The 19,603-nt window shown below is 40.5% G+C and overlaps 1 protein-coding gene across 4 annotated transcripts in view; it reads left to right on the top strand.

Moving 5' to 3' along the window:
* Window positions 1-19,603, top strand: part of ACSL6 (acyl-CoA synthetase long chain family member 6) — a 93,806-nt gene that overhangs the window by 47,561 nt on the left and 26,642 nt on the right. For 3 of the 4 annotated variants that reach the window (XM_014051993.2, XM_014051992.2, XM_014051994.2), the window contains exons 2-7: window positions 6,612-6,832; window positions 10,044-10,158; window positions 11,080-11,144; window positions 17,681-17,782; window positions 17,869-17,968; window positions 19,228-19,406. In XM_014051993.2, the coding sequence (XP_013907468.2) occupies window positions 6,612-6,832; window positions 10,044-10,158; window positions 11,080-11,144; window positions 17,681-17,782; window positions 17,869-17,968; window positions 19,228-19,406 (782 nt within the window). Of the gene's footprint in view, window positions 1-6,611; window positions 6,833-10,043; window positions 10,159-11,079; window positions 11,145-17,680; window positions 17,783-17,868; window positions 17,969-19,227; window positions 19,407-19,603 lie in introns of those variants that run through there. The other variant, XM_014051996.2, reaches the window with a different exon arrangement.

Genomic DNA, 19,603 nt, shown 5'->3' with positions numbered 1-19,603 from the left:
TCAGTCACCACTGCTTGATTGCCTATACTTAGCAAGAAGCAATGCTATTCTCAGTGTACGAAAACCCTCAGTTTTGTTGTACTGACTACTGAAGCAAGATTGGAGCTGAAATATTAAGAAATAAAATTACTACTTTGAACAATCTTCTATTCACCCCTTGCTGAAGAATTTGAATATTGTTGGCCTTAATGATGGGGTGAGAAAATGAAAACTGGGAATTTCAGAAAGGTGCACTCTGGGAACCACAAACATTATACATGTATTTTATTCTTTGTAAATCCAAGCAAGATTTATTTTCTTCCTTGAAATAGGTTGTGGTGCTGACTGTGCATTTTTACTCTTGTGATCACCAGCGCATAATTTGTTAGAGAAAAACTTTGTTCTTTTGTTGGTGGTTTGTAATTTGGCTGAAAGAAACAAAATAGTTTTCTGTGATCCCAAAGAAACAGAGAGAAACATTGTTATGTACAAGCTAAGTGATTGAATTTCATTGGGGAAAAGGTTAAACCTTTGCTTTCATCTGCTTTTCCGTAATTCTCAAGGTTCACTGTTTTTGTCGAAGAAAAATGGGACACCATCAAATCATTAGTCATTCATATAAGATTTAATTTAGTCTTACTCCCAAAAGGCATTTGTTCATCTATATCTTTTCTGCTACTCAGGAAAGTGATAGCCAGCTATGTCTCCGTAGGTAAAGGATCTAGTCTGCTGGTTGCACAACAGAATAGAGAGTTTTAGATCTATTATCTGCCAAACTCTGCAGAATGACAGGCAGAATCCTTGGATGCTTGCTTTTAAAGTTCAGCGTGGTGAAAGACACTGCAGATTGCATTTATTTCTTTGCTAAGGAGATCTTTCATGACAGCTAATTCATTATTAATATTTGCAGTTTGACACCTTTGAATTGTATGAAGTAAAAATGCCCTGGAGTAGTGTCCCTTGTTAATATTCTTTAGATGAGTCTAGGACAACTCATCGTGACCAGTTCACTGCTGTCAGCTTGCCACTACCAAATTGCCTCTGCTAATTCTCTGCTGCCAAGTTGCCGCAGGACAACTCAACACGGCCAATTCACCTTGGGAACAATTTGTTGTGGGTGGCCAGAGAGAGAACCAGGCCAGCAGGTAAGCCGGGGAGGGCAGAATGCAGAATGGTGATGGTAACCGCAAAGGCCAAGGCTTTCCATATTCGCAACCCCCACTGCTGCTACTGCTGCTGGCCTGCAGAGGTCTATGCTGTTCGGAGTTCAGGCGATTCCGCAGTGGGCAGGATGGATGGCAAGGAGGCGGATGACGGATCTCATTTTCATATCTCCTGCCTCTGCCACCGGGTGTGAAAATGGGAGGCGTCCAGCTGTCACCACCTCCCCACTGTCCCAACCTGCCCACTGACACTGCCACTAAATGGCGCAAACACTGCCACACCAAACTGCCTGAATTCTGAATGGTCCACAGCTTGCGGTGGCGGTGGCAGCAGCGGGGGATGTGAAAATGGGAAGCTCCCAGTCGCTGTTGCTGCTCTGCATTCTGCCCACGTACTCGCTTGCGCGCTCATCCAGCTCTCCCTCCAGCCACCCACAGTGTGTTGTCCCCATGGCGAATTGGCTGTATTGAATTGTCCTACAACCACTTGACAGTGGTCAGTTGACAGAGGTGCCTTGGTGCTGGTGAGCTGGTGGCAGTGAACTGGCTACGCCGAGTTGTCCCATTCCATCCTCAGATATGGGAATACCTGTTCCTTATCAAAGGTCTTTATTCATATCATGTTTTTGGATTTGGTTGGGGGGAGATCTACCTTGTTGTTCCACTATTAGATGAAGAGCTTTTGGTTGTGTCACAAGGCAGGGTCTTCCTTCTCTGGATTAGTCCCCGAAATTGCCCTCCAGCAAGAAAGTTTAATGATATTTTACTACCTCATTCATCAGGCATATTTATATATGCTTAGTGGCCACTTTTAGAAATGTAATGAGATCTGTCCTTTATATTGTAGTTCCTCTGCTTTTGTATTATTATATGAATAATAACAATTATTTCTTAGACCATTTTAACAAAAAAGGTACCATATGACATTTGATCACCCTCTATAAATGCAATTCATTCTTAACAAAGTGACCCACATTCCTTAAGGTGAATTAAATCAAAAAGGTTTAGAACTATAGTAAGTTACTAGCCTCAGTTAATAAAAGAAATGAAGAATAACCAAGAAATTTTATTTAGAATCATTAGTCCAGTAGTATGGAAAGAAAGAGGGTGCAAGGAAGTGATATGCTGCAATTAAAATATAAGCAAAGAAAAAGTATCTCCCTCCCCCAAAACATTTGGTGGAACTTAACTTGTATAGAAATAAAACTGAGAAACTGGATTAGAGAGTCATTTATTGATGTGATGGTCATAAGTAAAACTTCTGAGACATGACAACTACTGACATTGGAACTCCTTTCTGCTTCTTAATTTCTCTATGATAACCATCAAAGGTTAGATTTGCCAAATTTACCATTCATTTCTGAAATATTTTTAAATTGTGTCATAATTTAAACCCTGGGGCTATGGTTCAGCCCAGAGAAATGATTTCATTTGTACTTTGGTTGTTAAATATCCAGGGGTGTCAAACTCAAGGTCCATGGGCCGGATCTGGCCTGCAGGGTGCTTAGATCTGGCTCACGGGGCTGCCCTAGAAACAGCAAAGGACCAGCCCGCAGTGCCTCTGCCAGCGAAAATGGAGCTTGGGAGGGTTGTGCGCAGCCCTCCCAGGATCCGTTTTCAGCTGTGACAGTCTCCTGTCTCCCTCTGTCATTGAAAACGGAGCTCGGAAGGGCTGTGCACAGCCCCCAGAGCACAGCTCTGTTTTCACTGGCAGAGGGTGGCAGGAGGCCATCATGGCTGAAAACAGGAGCTCGGGAACCCATTTTCACTGGCAGAGCACTTGGGCCACTACAGACACCCCTGACACGAGTGACGTCAAGGTGGCCATGCCTACCCTAGCCCACTATTCAAACACAAACCTGATGCGGCCCTCAATGAAATCAAGTTTGACACTCCTGTTATATATCTTTTTAATTTTCACTTATGTCTAGAGGAATAGTAAGTTTGTTGTAGTATGTTTCGAGAGAAGCCATGCTTGTCTTACGCTTGTTACAGTATTAGCATAAATAACATTTATTTCTCTGCTGTTACCTTATTAATTTATTTACAGGTATATATCATTAAAATTCACTGCTTCCAGTATGTCAGTCATTAATTATTATAAGTAAAAATTCTCCTGTGCGCTGCTTGGAGAGTCCAAGCATGGGTTAAATTCAGTGTATTCGCCCAAGGACTGTGTTGATTTTCTTAGCCACGCCTCCCCTCTTCATTGAGGGCCAGTTCAAAAACTCAGTCCAGCCCAGTTCGGATGTGTTTTGGGGAGCTCCTCAGTTCTTGGATAAATAGACTGGGATTCTCCTTTAGTTAGTTATAGAGATTTTCTTATTTTTGTCTTAGTTGTTAGTTGGTGGAAAAATCCTTTAAAATAGCCTAACTGAAATTGCTGGTGAGGGCTTTTTGGCTCCTTGTCGCTGACGGGCCTTGCGATTGTTGCCGTGCTTGTTCAGAGGCTGTTGGCGAGCGCCAGCAAAGTACAAATGAGAGCTGTTCCCCTGAATATTGCATTATATGATTTCTCAGTTGAAAATAAACTATTAGGAAAGAAAGGCTTGAGTATAGAAATGAAAGGGAAGACTCCAAATGTCTGGTGCATCCTGCAGAAAGCTCTTGCCCTACTCAGTTCTAACAAGTTGTCTTCCCAGGTAGCACCTGTAATAAACCTTTGGAGGTCCGGGCTTGTAATTTATGGCAAAAGCTGCTCCTTTAAACAGAGGCTAATATCTCCAAGCTATTTAAGTATTCATGTTAGGCTTCAACAAGTGGAGAAGACTGCACCCCAAAAGGCACGTTTAACAGAAGCCATGAACTGCTGATAAATAGTATTGATGTTCGCTAATTGCAAGAAAACTATGCAAATGCAGTAATAGTAAAGTGGAGCCTAGCATATAGGAAGGTGGAGCTTCGCATGATGGAAAGAATGCAATGATGACATTGACACACATCTGTGAGGTTCAGTCTGCTCCATCAGCAGATTAGGACCTACGTTGGATAAGTTCCTCTTGGCAGCCATAAAGACAGACAGGATCCGTTATACCCATTACAATATGTTCATGGTTTGTTATGCCTTGTTAATTTTTGTCTCTTTCTCTATTCAACTCAAAAGAAGCACAGCGGGACAAAGTTCAATTCATTTTAGATTCAAAGGGATGTATACCCTGTGTTTCCTAATCTAAAGATTTAAAAAATTGGAATATCACAGAAGTATATAATAAAGAATTTGACCAAATTACTTGACAACCTTTGTTGTTTCCTTTTTTCAAGGAATCATTTCAAAAACTGAAAATGCACATTTATCAACTATGCTCTATACAAAGTGCTGTAGTTATTCTCACATTGAAGCTCTACATTCTTAGTATGCAATCTAGGAAAACTGTCATATCTTGTCATCGTTTTGCAGTATTTTTTACCAGGATTTAATATTCAAAATGAAAAACATCACATTACATAGACCATGGCATCAAAGAAATGAATTTGTTTTGACAGCATCTTCTCTTAGTAAGAGTTTGTTGGTCACAGGAGAGGTGTTACTGCACATACACAATAATCTAGAGCGAGTATATACATTACTTTAGTCAGAAAGATTGGCAATTGTACACTAGGAAAGAAAAAGAGATGGCGATTATTGAAGAATGAACTTTAAAGTTTATTGAATTGGCAGAGATGGTGAAATTAACAGCATTGATTAGGGATGGATTAGAAAATTTATAAGAGATTGGAAGCAATTTGTGGACTTTCTACGCATTAAATACAATAATTGATCCTAAACACAGAGGGCTTCAAAGATTAGTTTTATTCTTGGGGTTACTTGGGGTTAAATAGATTTCCACATAGGTGATTTTTTTAATGAAAAGGACATTTGCCACTTAATTGCCAGTATTTTTTTTATTTATGTCCAATACTATACAAAATTGAGAAAAAGAAAAAGGGGAAAAAACAAACATCAAACACCGACAATAAATATAAAAACCATGTGTACAAAATATAACAAATGAAAAATATATTATTAGCACTAAGGTTAAATATAAATTGTACACCCTGGTTGAATGCCAAAAAATATGTCTAATATATCTGGTACATTCTCCCCCCTTATATAACAGGCCTACAAGTAATTAGAAACTTTCCCATTTATGTTTAATAAAAAAATACTATGATTTCTTTCTTTTCCTGGAAATACTGTGCAGCAGAATATATTCTGGGAATCAGAAGTTTATTGACTAGACAGCTGCAGTGTGCTTTATAGAATACAAAAAAAAAATACAATTCTTTCAAATGGCAGAGGCCTCTATGCTAGTGTGTAAGGACCATTCAATCTTTGTGATCCTTATTGTGGTCATTGTACTGTGTTTCCCCGAAAATAAGACAGTGTCTTATTTTCTTTTGACCCCCCCAAAATAAGCACTTGGCCTTATTTTTGGGGGGGGCCTATCTTTTTTTTAGGTGCAGGAGGCGGTGAGTGTGGTCACCTCATGGCTGCTGCTGTGTTGCAATATTTTCCGGGAGGGCTTATTTTAGCTTATACGCTCAAAAGCTCAATTGGGCTTATTATCCAGAGAGGTCTTATTTTGGGGGAAACAGGGTATTAACTTCCAGGGGTTTATTAGTTCCCTGGTTTGTTCAGGACACTTCCTTAGGGTAGAATTAACCAATCCTATCTGCACATTTTTGTTAGGGATCCTTGGTTTTCCCCACATATGGGAATTGAGAACTTGTGGGAATCTTCAGACAATATTTTCCCATTCTTTTAGAGCTGCCAAGATAGGACTGTTCCACGAGGCATTTGAAGTACAGTGCTGTATTGCCATGATTAATTATACTGGTGCATGTGATTATTACTTCATTGCTTTTATTGTTTGGCAGTTGTGATTATATGTCTGTTTTATATTTATGTATATCTACACAGCTTTCTCCATATTTCATAGTGTAAATGTGCAATAATAAATTAACAAACAAACAAACAAACAAAGACTCTCACTTCACAGTGACTTCAAACCTCATAGGAAATGTTTGAAAGAACCAATCATAGAACACAGAACACTCACAACTTTTGGAGGCAAGCTATTCCACTAGTAGTTGATTGTTCTCACTGTCAGGAAATTTCTCCTTAGTTCTAGGTTTCTTCTCTTCTTGGTTAGTTTCCATCAATTGCTTCTTGTCTTGTAATAGATGTCAGAATAGAATGTTGTATCCCTATTTTGAAAGTTTCTATAGAGAATCTATGTAATCACTAAAAGTCGACACCAACTTGATGGCACATAATCAATCCATTTTAAAAGTAATGTTTAAGTCAGCCCCTTGTCTTCTGTTTAACTAATTTAAATCTGGGAAAATGTTAACAATTGCACTGTGATTTATTGTGCTGAGATTGTAAATTGAATTTTGGCCTTCAACCTTATGGAGCATTCTTTCTCTCCTCTGCAATTGTTAGATCTTGTCAACTTAATTTCTTTATTTCTTCTTTGGATTCTGCAGAGGTGGCCATTTCAGTCTTTGAAAAAATGCAAGTACAAGAGATTCTAAGGAATTTACGCCTTCCAGAATTTGAAGACTTCAGCCAGTTTTTCCGAAGCCTGCCAGCTTCTACTTTGGTGGGCATTGGTGCCTTTGCAGCTATTATTGCATATTGGCTTGTCAATCGTCCCAAAGCGGTAAAACCACCATGTGATCTCCTAAAGCAATCAGAAGAAATTGAGGTGAGGATTATCTTGATAGAATTACATTTTATAACATGCCTTTTTCTTAGCAGTGTTTTTATTAGCAGATGCTGTTCCGTTTATTGCATTGATCTTTTGACAATATCCAAAAGTATATTTGTAAATATTCTGGCCTGTCCATCTAATTAGTACAATGGCTGACTCCAAGAGGCTTTTCTGAACCTTAGTTGCGAGAGACATGCTGTTCTACAAAATGTGAAGTTCATGTTTAGGTACATGAAAAGAGTCTGTAAGTGATTCATAGTATGCATTTTATAGGGTGTATTCTTGTGTGATGATGTATTTGTCTGTTTAATAGATGACTTGATTCTTTACTCAAATATTGTCTTAGCAAGATTTTCAGGAGAAAAACTTGTCAGGAGAAGAGTGAGGTTAGCTCTGTGAAACTGTATGAATTAAGGTTATGTCCCTTATTCTCTGCTTATTAGAAGAAATCATATTAGTGAATATGGTAATCCAAATAATACATCAACATTTAAATTAGTTTGGTGTTAGTTAATAATCCAGTTAATTATAGCAAAATATGGTGAATTGAAATTTTATTCAGGGAAAAAAAACCTTTGAAGAAGATATTCTTTGAAAAAGATGGCACATATTAATGACGTTTTTACTGGGTACATTTCCTGAATAACATGGATGATGCAATCAATTCTCTTAAGATTTTTTTTTGTTATTTATTTGTTTGAAATATGCTATATAATCCTTGGAGACATATTTGTAAAAGCACAGACAAAACAAATTAATTAAGCTATTGAGATTCCTTTTACAGTAGCTGAGAATCTTCGTTATTGCCTCACTTAAAATGTATTTCATTTCCTATGGAAATGGTACACATACATTATTTGATTGTGCTTGGGAGAGTTAACTTGGTTATTCAGAAATGTTATTTTGAGATATTCCTTGCCCATGAAGTAATGAAGTAATTGTAGTTTGTATGTTGTATGTTGTTGAGCTTTTGCTGTATTAATTGGGTTGTTTAATCCAGGATATATCTGGCATTTTCCTTGAGGAAAATGAGAGACTGAGAGATTGGTTGGGCTGAGAGTAACTGGCTGCATTCACCTAGAGAATTTTGAGTTTGAGTGGAAGTTAGAACCCAGGTTTTTTTGTCCTCAGTTCTTAACTATGGCATTGCAATATAGGATATATCCTCATATGTTTTAATTATAAATCATAAAGGCATCTTCTTTATTTTAGTGCAACTATTAGTGAAGTGCAAAATATTTCAAACTTGAATGATTTAAATTTGAAATGACCCGAATTCAGCAATTTTGAAGGAATTGTTTTTTCGTTTTAAACCTTCATTTGTATTCAAAATGGCCTTCTGGAAGTGTTTTAAGCCTGGCATTGTTTTCAATACAAATCAACTGATTCAAATTCAAAAAAGGCATTTCCAGTTTGAAAAGCTTCACATTTTGTACACCTTTTAACAGTTACCTAAGCTGATTGGCCTTTTTGAAAACAAAATGCTATATCACAGTGTTTCGTCTATAATGACAACTTTTCTGGACATTTTCTCCTTCTGTAATCATATTTGAATTTGTTTTAAGTTTTAAGTTTCAAATTATTTGATACTGTATTTCTTCATTTCTGGGTATATTTCATATATGCAACTGATTCTTGCAGGAATATTGTACAATTTTTAAATGAAAAGTATCTGAAGGGATAAAATTCATTTTTAGAAACACTATTCAAATTCAGGATACTCCATTGAAATTCTTTTGCATTCCTTACTAATTTTTTGCAAATATTTGCAACCATATTTATTTAACCAGTTTATTAAATCATATTTGAATTTAAGTTTCTTAATAGTATTACAATTCCACCTTTTGAAAATTTGAGTTTATCTGGAGATACCCCTCATTTACTGATAGATTGAGGAATTCCTTGACTGAACAATTCCTGTGACTCTCCATGCCACAATGCTTATTCTTTAAAGCCCAGGCTGTAAGCATGGAGTGTCCAAGGAGGGAATCTTTTAGGCATCAAAATGGAGATTGGTCTATGCTTCAGCCTGGTTACATTTTCCTCTCCTGAGTTACACAATCTCTCTATGTAAAATTAAATAATCAAACAGAATGATATTTTTTTTTAAAAAAAATGTATTCTATTATCATGGATAAATTTAACAGTCCTCATATTTTATAAATTAAAGATAAGCCTACAGAGCCAACCAACATTTGAGGGTTTTTTTTCCCCTTGGTGAGGATGTGATTGTGGATAAAATCAGATATATTCCAATTCATATATACATGCCCATGCACAGATGGAAAGATAAATTCACTTTATCTTTGTACTTTGGGGGTTTGCCTGAGGCACAGTAAGGAAAAATATTTACAGATCTACTTGTCATAAGTATTTTAGCAGTGCATTCCCATCATTTAAAACAAAGGAATTGTGGACATATTCTAACACCGAACTTAGTAATTAATAAAATATTATTGATGTATTTACATAGTCTCCTCACTCAAATTTTACAGAATAATATTGTAAAATACAAATGTAAAGCCACTGTCTTACATTGAGTTGCTTGCAGCCTATATTTTGACACCAGGAGGGACATTTAAGAGGCAAGGAAGCTCAGAATTACTAATGGTGAATCTTTCCAAGTTTGGATGTAGATTTCAGTTTGTCCAAGGACTAAAAAATATTAAGCAAGGTTCTGTTATTTCAAAGTGCAATTTTAATGGCTTCTGTAACTTTCCAGAAACTGGAATCAGGATCTTGATACAGATGTAATACACCTGTATTGTATACAGATTGTCCTTGACTTACTACCACAATTTAGCCCAACATTTATGTTGCTAAGTGTGAAATTTGTTAATTTGTTTGCCCCATTTTACGACTTTTCTTGCCACATTTCTTAATTTAACACTGTTGTTGTTAAATTAGTAACATGGTTGTTAAGTGAATCTGGCTTCCTCATTGACTTTGCTTGTCATTAGGTTACAAAAGGAGATCATGTGACCTCAGGACACTGCAACTGTCATAAATATGAACCAGTTGTCAAGTATTTGAATGCAAGTCATGTGCTGCAATGGTCATAAGTGTGACAAATGATCATAAGTCATCTTTTTCAGTGCTATTGTAACTTTGAACAGCCACTAAATGAACTGTTGAAGTTGATGACAACCTGTATTATTTCACATTTATAGATTCTTGATATGAACTTACCTATATTTCATTGTAGGGCAGGAATAGTGCACGGAGATCTGTAATTGGTGACAACGCCCATTTGCTAACTCATTACTATGATGATGCAAGGACTATGTATGAAGTTTTTAGAAGGGGTTTTAATATATCTGGTAAGTTTTTTAAAGAAAATATTTGATCATACTGAATTTTTTTTAAGCAATAATATTGTTACTGTTTTCTATGAAACTCCAGCTACTACAGAGGACAGATGTAGATTCTTGGATAAAGTAACTGTATTTAGATGATACTTTGATCTTTGGGGCAGTTAAACTTTGTTGTTGAGTGTACCTGAACTTATGATGGGGACAGTTACAGGGACTAGTAACCTTAGTTTAGAAGGACTAATAGGACCTTCAATACACGTGGTATTTTACTGCTGTAATAGCATAAATATTGAATGCACAATCAAATTAATAAATAGCAATTATATCTTAACACGTGCAGGAGAAGAGCTGTGTGATTCCATGGGGTCTGATAGCACCTTTTCCAACTAATTTCATACATCTGACGAATTAGATGTATGAATTTAATTAAATTTTAATAAAATGTATAATTAAATAAAATTTAATAATTTTATAACTAGTAAAGGTCATGACCGCTCCTTCTGACATAAAGCAGCTCTACCATGGTTTTCATGAATATTGATTATTTTATAGGACATACCAAAGCAATGGGATATTATTTAGAATGGAAGCCAATTTTGATTAACACATTGTAATATTATAGAAAAAAAGCTAAATGTTAAGTGAGTAGGTGTGCTTCATGTCATAGGAGGGTCTTACTTCAAAAATAAAATTGGCATTGCTGGAATTGTAAAAATAAAATAAAATCCCATTTGTCAAGATAACTGTCCTTTGTGTTTGATGATCCTTGATACAAATTCTTGGATGGCTGACATAGCACTGGTTTATTTTTAAATATGCTGTCCTGCTGAGATATACATAGGCCAACAGGAAATGCATTATTAAGCAGCTTTGAAAATGGCTTATCACACTTAACTACTCCTGATGTCGTTTTTTTTTCCCCTCCAGAAAATGGTCCCTGCTTAGGATTTAGGAAATCTAATCAGCCTTATCAATGGTTATCCTATAAAGAGGTAAGATTGATAGTATTACTTTTTCTCCAAAGTTGGTGGAGACAGCGGTCATGCATGGGTTAACTCAGCCAGTAATCAATAGAACTGAGTCTACCAAAGTGATGTCATCGCCTCTAAGGAGTGTCCTCCCGCTTTTTTAGACTCAGTTCAATCAGAACTGGCTGTGCTAATTGCTCTCTCCTCAACTTATCTATTTAAAAATACTGAATTTGCTACTCTAATTGGTTTTAATTGGCTTTCCTCAAAAAAATTGGCTTCTAAATTACTGGGAATTACTTGGAAGACTCGTGGCTGATAGCTCCTCTCGGAGCCAGGGCTCTCACTTAGCCCCAGGGCTACTGAGAGGGACTGCCAGGGCTTCTTTCGAGGCTTCACCCTCCTGACCTAGTCTGCGGCTTACAAAGGCTTCCCTGGATGCAGCGCTGCCTAGCACTGGCCATTGGAGGCTCCGCTCAGTGATGCCGCCTCTGCTGGCTCTTCATTGCCACCAAACACCGCCACTGGGAAACTACCGCTGCACACGGCCGCCGCTACTCAGCACTCCTGCTGCCGCTAGACCTCCGCTGCCGCCGCCATCACCTCTGCAGCCTCTCCGCAGGGCCATCAATGCCCTCATCTCTTCTGCAGCTTCTGCTACCTCATGGCGCCCGGCCCATAGGCTCTGTAGCCTCAACGGACATTTTGTTTTGGCACGAAGAAGCTCCAGTGGCCATTTTGACTCCCTCCTTCAGACAACAAGTCGTGAGTACAAGCAATGGCTTCCTCTCCTGCCCATGAGCCACAAGTGCCTCCACCTGCCTTGGCCCCTGCTCCCACCACTGAGCCCACTCCATCCAGAACCCATAGGCGCAGGCCTGCCCCAGAGGCTCCCCTCACTGAGCCCCCTTCCAAGCCTCCCAGGTCTAATCACAGGAATACAGCCAATCCACCTTCTCGGGAGGATGGCAATGCCATCCTCCCTAAAAAAGCCAGAGGCAAGACCAAAAACACAGAATCTGTTTCAGCCTCAGAGGTCTGTTCATCCTAGTCCTCCTCCTGACCTGTCTTCTGATTCAGAGAATGATCTTTCCCCTGCTGCATCCATTATCCAACCTGAAGAAGCCAGGGGCACGGGTGATCTGGCCTGCAGTGGGGATGAATCAGAGGGTGGCAGGAGTGTCACTCCTGATGAGGAGCCCCTCTACCAGGAGGACATCTTTCCTGCATCCTGCCGCCGTTCTTACTCACCTGGCATGGCTGATATCATATCTGGGGCCATCGAACGAGGCATAGCAGCAGGACTTAAACACAGGTCGTCTAACCATTCCACTCCACACAGGTCTGCTTCTTCTTCTGGTTCCAGACGCAGGGATAGTGATAGCTCGGCTTCTTCATCGCATGAGTTGCCTGGCATGTCCAGTCAACCATCGGTTTTCAGAGAGGAGGAATACCCTCAAGAGATTCAGATCTCTCGGAAGACGGGGGCCTTCCCCCCGAATCTCCTACCTTTGTTGGTCTCTTTAAACCTGCTGTCTTTCAGTCTCTTCTCTTTAAGGCCAAGAAGATCACTGGCATCCCTTCACTCAAGACTCCTCAGGGAATGGGAACGGACAAGACTGACACCACTTACCCCTTCTTCATCCAGCCTATGGTGGAAAAGGAGGTGATTCCATCGCCCAGACTCTTCATAGATGTGGTCCAGAACCAATGGGCATCACCAGGTACAGGCCCCCTTCCCAATACCTTGGACAAATGGCTGTGTAATGTGGTACCAGAACTCACCAAGGCTCTAGAGGTATCTTCTATTGACTTACCTATAGTTAGCCTCTCCTCTCCTAACGCAGCCTTGGCAGCTCATGAGGAAGCTCTTCGCCCTGAAGACAAGTGAATAGAATAAACTCTGGTCAAGGGACATCAGGTTTCGGCCTGGGCCGTCAGGGCAGCTACCTCTGCTTCTTTCTTTAGTCGCTGTGCTCTCTTATGGCTAAGACAACTTCAAGGGACACTTCTGGCTGGGGATTCTAGGGCTCGCAGGGACATTAATAAATTGAAGGCGTCCCTAGAATACATCGCAGATACCTCCTTAGATGCGGCTCGTTTCGCGTACAAAGCCATAGCATCCACTATCACCACCCGCCATATCCTTTGGCTGATGCAGTGGCAGGCGGAAGATTGAGCCAAGTGGAGGCTTGCCTCCTTCCCTATTCTTCCTCCCTTCTCTTTGGTCCTACTTTAGAACCTCTACTAGTAGAGTCCAAGGATAAGCCGAAGGTCCTGCAACCGGCCACTAAGAAGCAGGAGGGTCGGAATCAGTCCTTTTATCGTAGGCAGCCCTTTCGTGGTCAGGACGGGAGCTCGTCCAACTCCCATCTCCAACCTCAGGCTCCTCCCAGACAGGGCACCTCCTTCTCCAACAGATCAGGCAGAAACAACCAGAGATTCCAATACCCACCGCCCCTATTAAGAGGCAGAAGTGACTGCCTGGAGGATCTTCCGATCGGGGGACGTCTGGCAACCTTCGGGGATCATTGGGACGACATCACCAATGACGCGTGGGTCAGGTCCACTATCAGATTCAGCCTTTCCTTGGACTTGCTCTTCAACCCTCCACTTTGTCACGTGCTCTACCTCCAGGGATCCTCACAAGAGGCTCCTAGGAGAGCAGGCCATCCATCATCTGCTCCACATTCGGGCTATTCAACCTGTGCCTCCAGGTCAGGTGGGGTGCGGGTTTTACTCTAGTCTCTTTATCGTGCCAAAGTCTTCAGGGAACTGGAGAGCAATCCTCAATCTCAAATTTCTAAATCGATTCATCAGGTACAGGAGATTCAAAATGCACTCTCTCCTGTCAATCCTAGAGAGTGTACGCAAACCCGATCTCCTCACATCAGTGGATCTCACGGAGGCTTACCTCCACATGCCCATTCACAGGCAACACAGATGGTTCCTACGCTTTGTCTTTGCAGGCCGTCACTTTCAGTATCGGGCCCTCCCCTTCGGGCTGTCATCAGCCCCAAGGGTTTTCACCAAACTCCTGTCAGGTGTAGCAACCCACTTGCAAGCCAGACCCATTCGGATCATGGATGACATCCCCTTGTTGTCCAGGTCACACAACCAGGCTCTTCAGAATCTCCAGGACACCTTACAGGTGTTTCAGGGGGTAGGATTCTCCATCAATCAGGAGAAGAGTCACCTTGTCCCCACCTCACGTCTAGTACACTTAGGAGTCCTTATCGATTCCTTTCAGGGGAAGGTCTTCCTGTCTCGGGAATGCCAGATCAGACTCAGAGACTTGGCCAACGAGGTGCAGAGGAGATAGCTGGTCCCTCTTCTCCAGCTGTCTCAATTGCTGGGGAAGTTGGTCTCATGCTTCTCCATTGTTCCTTGGGCACAGCTTCATAGCCGCTGCCTTCAGTGGTTTCTTCTGCCATTCCAGAAAACCAACAGCAGCTGTTCCCTAGTGAAAGTCAGGTTGACTCCAGAGATAATCCAATCTCTGGACTGGTGGATTTCCCCGGCCATTTCTCATGGATCCCTCTTCAAGGAACCTCCATGTCTCCAACGTCTCCAACAAACGTGAGCTTAACGGGATGGGGCCCTCACCTGGAGGATCAAGTGGCTCAGGGTCTCTGGCCCAATTCTGACCTTTCCCAAAGTATGAATTGGCTAGAGTTGAGGGCCATTCATCTGGCTCTCCTTCATTTCCAATCCTCACTTCGCAACACACACATGCTGATTCGGACACACAACACAACAGCCAAGGCACACGTCAACCGTTAAGGGGGGACAAGGCCAGTATCTCTCATGGAGTCTGCCTTTCACCTAGGGAGCTGGGCGGAGGCCAATTTTCTCTCTCTCCACGTCAAATACGTCTCGGGCACCCACAACACCCGGGCAGACTGTTTGAGCTGCACAACAATTGATCCTGCAGAGTGGAGCCTGAGTGAAGCCCGGCGCATCTTCAAACAGCTGTCATCCAAGTACGGGACTCCGGTGCTAGATCTATTCGCAACAGCATCCAACATGCAGCTGCCCAGGTATCTGTCTCGTTACAAGACACCAGGCGCGGAAGGGATGGACGCCTTAGGGTGCAGGTGGCCTCACGGTCTCCTGTACGCCTTCCTTCCCTTCCCCCTGATACAGAGGGTGATTTGGAAAATGATAGAGGAAGAGGCCTAGCTCATCCTAATCTCCCCCCATTGGCCGTGCCGACCCTGGTATGCGGACCTGATCAATCTCTCAGTAGGCCCAGCGTGGCAGCTTCCAATGATAACGTGCCTTCTTCATCAGGGATCCATTCACCATCCTGACCTGTCCTGGCTCCGCGTAACCGCATGGAGGCTGAGCGGGTGATCTTGAGGGTGGCTAACCTTTCTGAGACTGTAATTCGAACTATTCAGGCTTCTTGCTGCCACTAACAGAATCTACGAATCAACGTAGCAGACTTTCATTACTTGGTGCCTTTCTCGAGATGCCATCTCCCTGGAGGCTTCAGTTCCCCAGGTTTTGGAGTTCTTGCAACAGGGCTTGATAAAGGGCTCTCGCCAAACACTCTTCAGTTACAGGTGTCAGTTCTCTCTTCGGTTCTCTCTCTTCACCGAGATGAATCCCTCTCCTTGCACCCTTATGCCTGCCGCTTCATTAAGAGTGCGTCTACACCGTTTCCCCTCGTGGGATCTAGCCAAAGTACTTGAGTTTCTCACTCAACCGTCCTTCAAGCTTCTCATGTCAGTCTCATTGTATCACCTTACACTGAAGACAGCCTTTTTGGTGGCCATCACGTCAGCACGACGGATCTCGGAACTGGAGGTCTTTTCAATCCGATCAGACCTGTGTGTATTTCAGCTGGACCATGTGGTCCTTCGCCTTGATCCCACCTTTGTTCCAAAGGTAAATTCGGCTTTTCATCGATCTCTAGACCTCACTCTTCCAAATTTCTGCCCTAATCCTTCTCACAGACTTGAACGCAAATGGTACAGGTTAGACGTAAGACTTGCTCTTAAGATCTATATCGCCAAGACGGTATTCTTCAGGCGCACCAAAGCTCTCTTCGTGTCTTTCCATCCCACAAATAAGGGGCTAAAAGCTTCATCTATGGTTGGGTGCTGGATTCGATCTGCCATTTCAAGAGCTTACCTGGCACATCACCTCACTCCATCCAACATCACGGCGCAGGCCTCAGTGGAGAAGATCTGCAAGGCGGCCACCTGGACTACTCCTACTCCCTTTATCCATTATAAGGTGGATAGACACGCTTCGGCGGATGCGGCATTCGGTTGGTGGGTTCTTCAACAAGTTCTTCCCTCTACAAGCTCCTAGTCCAGTCTCATTCCCACCCGGGGACAGGCCTAGCTTTGGTACGTCCCATGCATGACTGCTGTCTCCACCAACTTTGGAGAATGGGACATTGGTACTTACCTGATACGCCCCTTCTCTGGGCAGTTGGACACAGCGTCATCCCCACCCTTTAAGGATCTGGCCTAGTTCGCAGAGGGAGTTCTTGAAGAAATGCTGGAGCATCAAGGCATTGAGAGCAATCGAATAGCACACAGCAGTCTACTTATCTCCTTTGACAAGAAAGTGGGAGGCAATGACATCACTTTGGTAGACTCAGTCCTATTGGTTACTGGCTGAGTTAACCCATGCATGACCGCTGTCTCCACCTCCCCAGAGAAGGGGCATATCAGGTAAGAACCAACTGAACAACAGTAAAAATGGAACTGTAATGTGAAATATTTTTTCTACTGCACCCTGATCTGGATAACTAAGGAAGATAAGTATCTGGTTAGAGATGATTACATTAACAGAACAGAATATTATATTATAGGGACTGCTGATATATTTTCCCCACACCCAAGATACTCAAAATCTACTGTATAGGGTAAATAGTAATCCTCATCTATTATTTAGTTTGTAAGAAGCACTTTTTTGAGTGGACTGTGCCTGCAGTAGTGACATTTAATCACCTTTTGAAGTTACAATGGCACTGAAACAAGAGATTTATGACCATTTTTCACACTTACAACTATTGCAGCATCCCCATGGTCACATGATCAAAATTCAGACGCTTAGCAACTGACTCATATTTATGATGGTTGCAAATGTCCTGGGATCATGTGATCATCTTTTGCAACCTTCTAACAAGCAAAGTCAATGAAGAAGCCAGAATCACTTAACAACCATGTTACTACCGTAATTTAACAGCTGCAGTGATTCACTTAACAACTGTGGCAAAAAAGGTTGTAAAATGGGGCAAAATTCACTTATCAACAGAAATGTTGGGCTCCATTGAGACTGTAAGTTGAGGACTACCTATACCGTTATACAGTCCATCTCTAAATCACCTAGAAATGAAGTAATTGGAAACCAGAGAGGTAGGTGCTTTCTTAAAAAAGAAGTAAAGCTGGGACTGCGTTGAGTTTAGAAAACAACTAAATTAATTGATAATACAATTCTCAATTTTGTGTTAAGTCGAAAGGGAGTGGAAAAAAATAGCTTGTGGAAATGTCTCAATGAATTCCACCAGGCAATTCAATGTGCTTTATTTCCACTTTCAGGTTGCTGAAAGAGCAGAAGCATTGGGATCAGGCTTACTCCAAAAGGGATGCAAATCATCACCAAACCAATTTATTGGAGTCTTTGCCCAAAACCGTCCAGAGGTGAGACTGCAAGAAGCGTAACCTTATTTCCAGACTCGTTGTATTCACATTTCTTCCTGTTTATATCTTTTATCATCTTCTTCCAGTGGATCATTTCTGAGCTGGCTTGCTATACCTATTCCATGGTTGTGGTTCCCCTGTATGATACATTAGGCCCTGGATCCATTCGTTATATTATTAATACAGGTAAAGAGAATAGATTTGTTTGAAAAATTCTTCAAATACTTTTTGGTTTCTTAAGCAGGAGTCTGATTGTTCAAAATATGTATTTCAGTAGCAAATGTTCCTTTCAATTTGATTCCTCAATGAAATATTAGAAGAAGGATCAAGATCATCCTGTTTATATCTTTTATCATCTTCTTCCAGTGGATCATTTCTGAGCTGGCTTGCTATACCTATTCCATGGTTGTGGTTTCCCTGTATGGATTTTTACTATTTGCCATTTTACTACATCTCTGCATTTAATATCTGCAGAATTACATGGACCACATGAATCCTAGAAAACCATGTAGCTTTCTTTCTCTGTTTCTTCCCTGAAAAGGTCCTTATTCTAAAATCTAAAGAAATAACATTTTACTCAAAATATTTTTTTTTACATTTTTAAAAAAGCCTATGTAATTAGAATTATAGCAGAGAATTAAGGTTCAGGTATCAAATTTAGATCTTAAAATCCAGATGAGATTTCCAGTATGGGAATTAACTGTTTAAAAATTCTACGTTTTAAGCCTTTTCTGCAGCTTTTGAAGTTTATGCATCATTATGACCTTTGGAGAGACCAGGTTGAGAAAGTCTGATTGATAATCTAGGGATAAATATCTTATGTTTTACATAGTTAAATTAAAATATAATTTCTGTAACCATTCACACAACTAATATGATATCAGAAATACTTGCCATTTCTTTTCTGACTTTAAAATATAGCACTACCACTTAGACTTATATACTGCTTTACAGTGCTTTACAACCCTCTCTAAGCAGTTTACAGCATCAGCATATTGCCCCCAACAATTTGGGTAAGAATTATTTAAGCTATCAACCATTATTTTAGAACACAACAGTTATGAACTGGTTTTAATTTATTATGAGTTCTGAAGCTCATTTTGATTACAGCTTATAGATTCAGGAATTCGTCAATTCCTCAGTATAGGTCCCTTCTAAATTTTACTATTTTAAAGCTAGAATAATCCAGACTAGAGGGAGAAAGAACTAGGGCTGGGAAATTGGGAATGTATTGATTCAGAATTTAAAAAGTACGTACCTCTTATACACAATTGAAATAAGAATACATTTGCAGTGATTGGCGATTAGAGGATTGTAATTTTCAGTACTTGATATATATTCTTCTTTGAATAAATGTCACACAATTTAGATGGCTTGTGATTTGTAAATAAAAATGTGTTTGTATTTTAATATAGTTACCCGTATCATTTGATTTATCTTATTAGCTGATATTTCTATAGTAGTTTGTGATAAACTTGAAAAAGCCACAGTCCTGCTAGAACATGTAGAAAGAAAACAAACACCAGGCTTGAAATTAATTATTTTGATGGACCCCTTTGAAAAGGACCTTAAAGAAAGAGGACAAAGATGTGGAGTTCAAATCCAGGCTATGCTGGAAGTAGAGGTGCGTTTCTTTTCCAGTGTTTTATTTGATCTTATTTTATACTTTTGTCAAATGAAAAACTGTTTTAAGCGGTGAGAATAAATGTATTTTTAATATGCTAAAAAAAGACTATTAAAAAAAACAAAGACAAGACAAAGTTAATAAGTACCAATTTGATTTGTTTTAATGCCTTTGAATCAGTGTTAACTCTTGGTAGC

This window comes from Thamnophis sirtalis, unplaced genomic scaffold (assembly GCF_051295495.1).
Source record: "Thamnophis sirtalis isolate CommonGarterSnake01/CBP01778 unplaced genomic scaffold, rThaSir2_p1.2 scaffold_3, whole genome shotgun sequence".
Classification (NCBI taxonomy): domain Eukaryota; kingdom Metazoa; phylum Chordata; class Lepidosauria; order Squamata; family Natricidae; genus Thamnophis; species Thamnophis sirtalis.
This window is presented reverse-complemented; position numbering and strand designations above follow the sequence as displayed.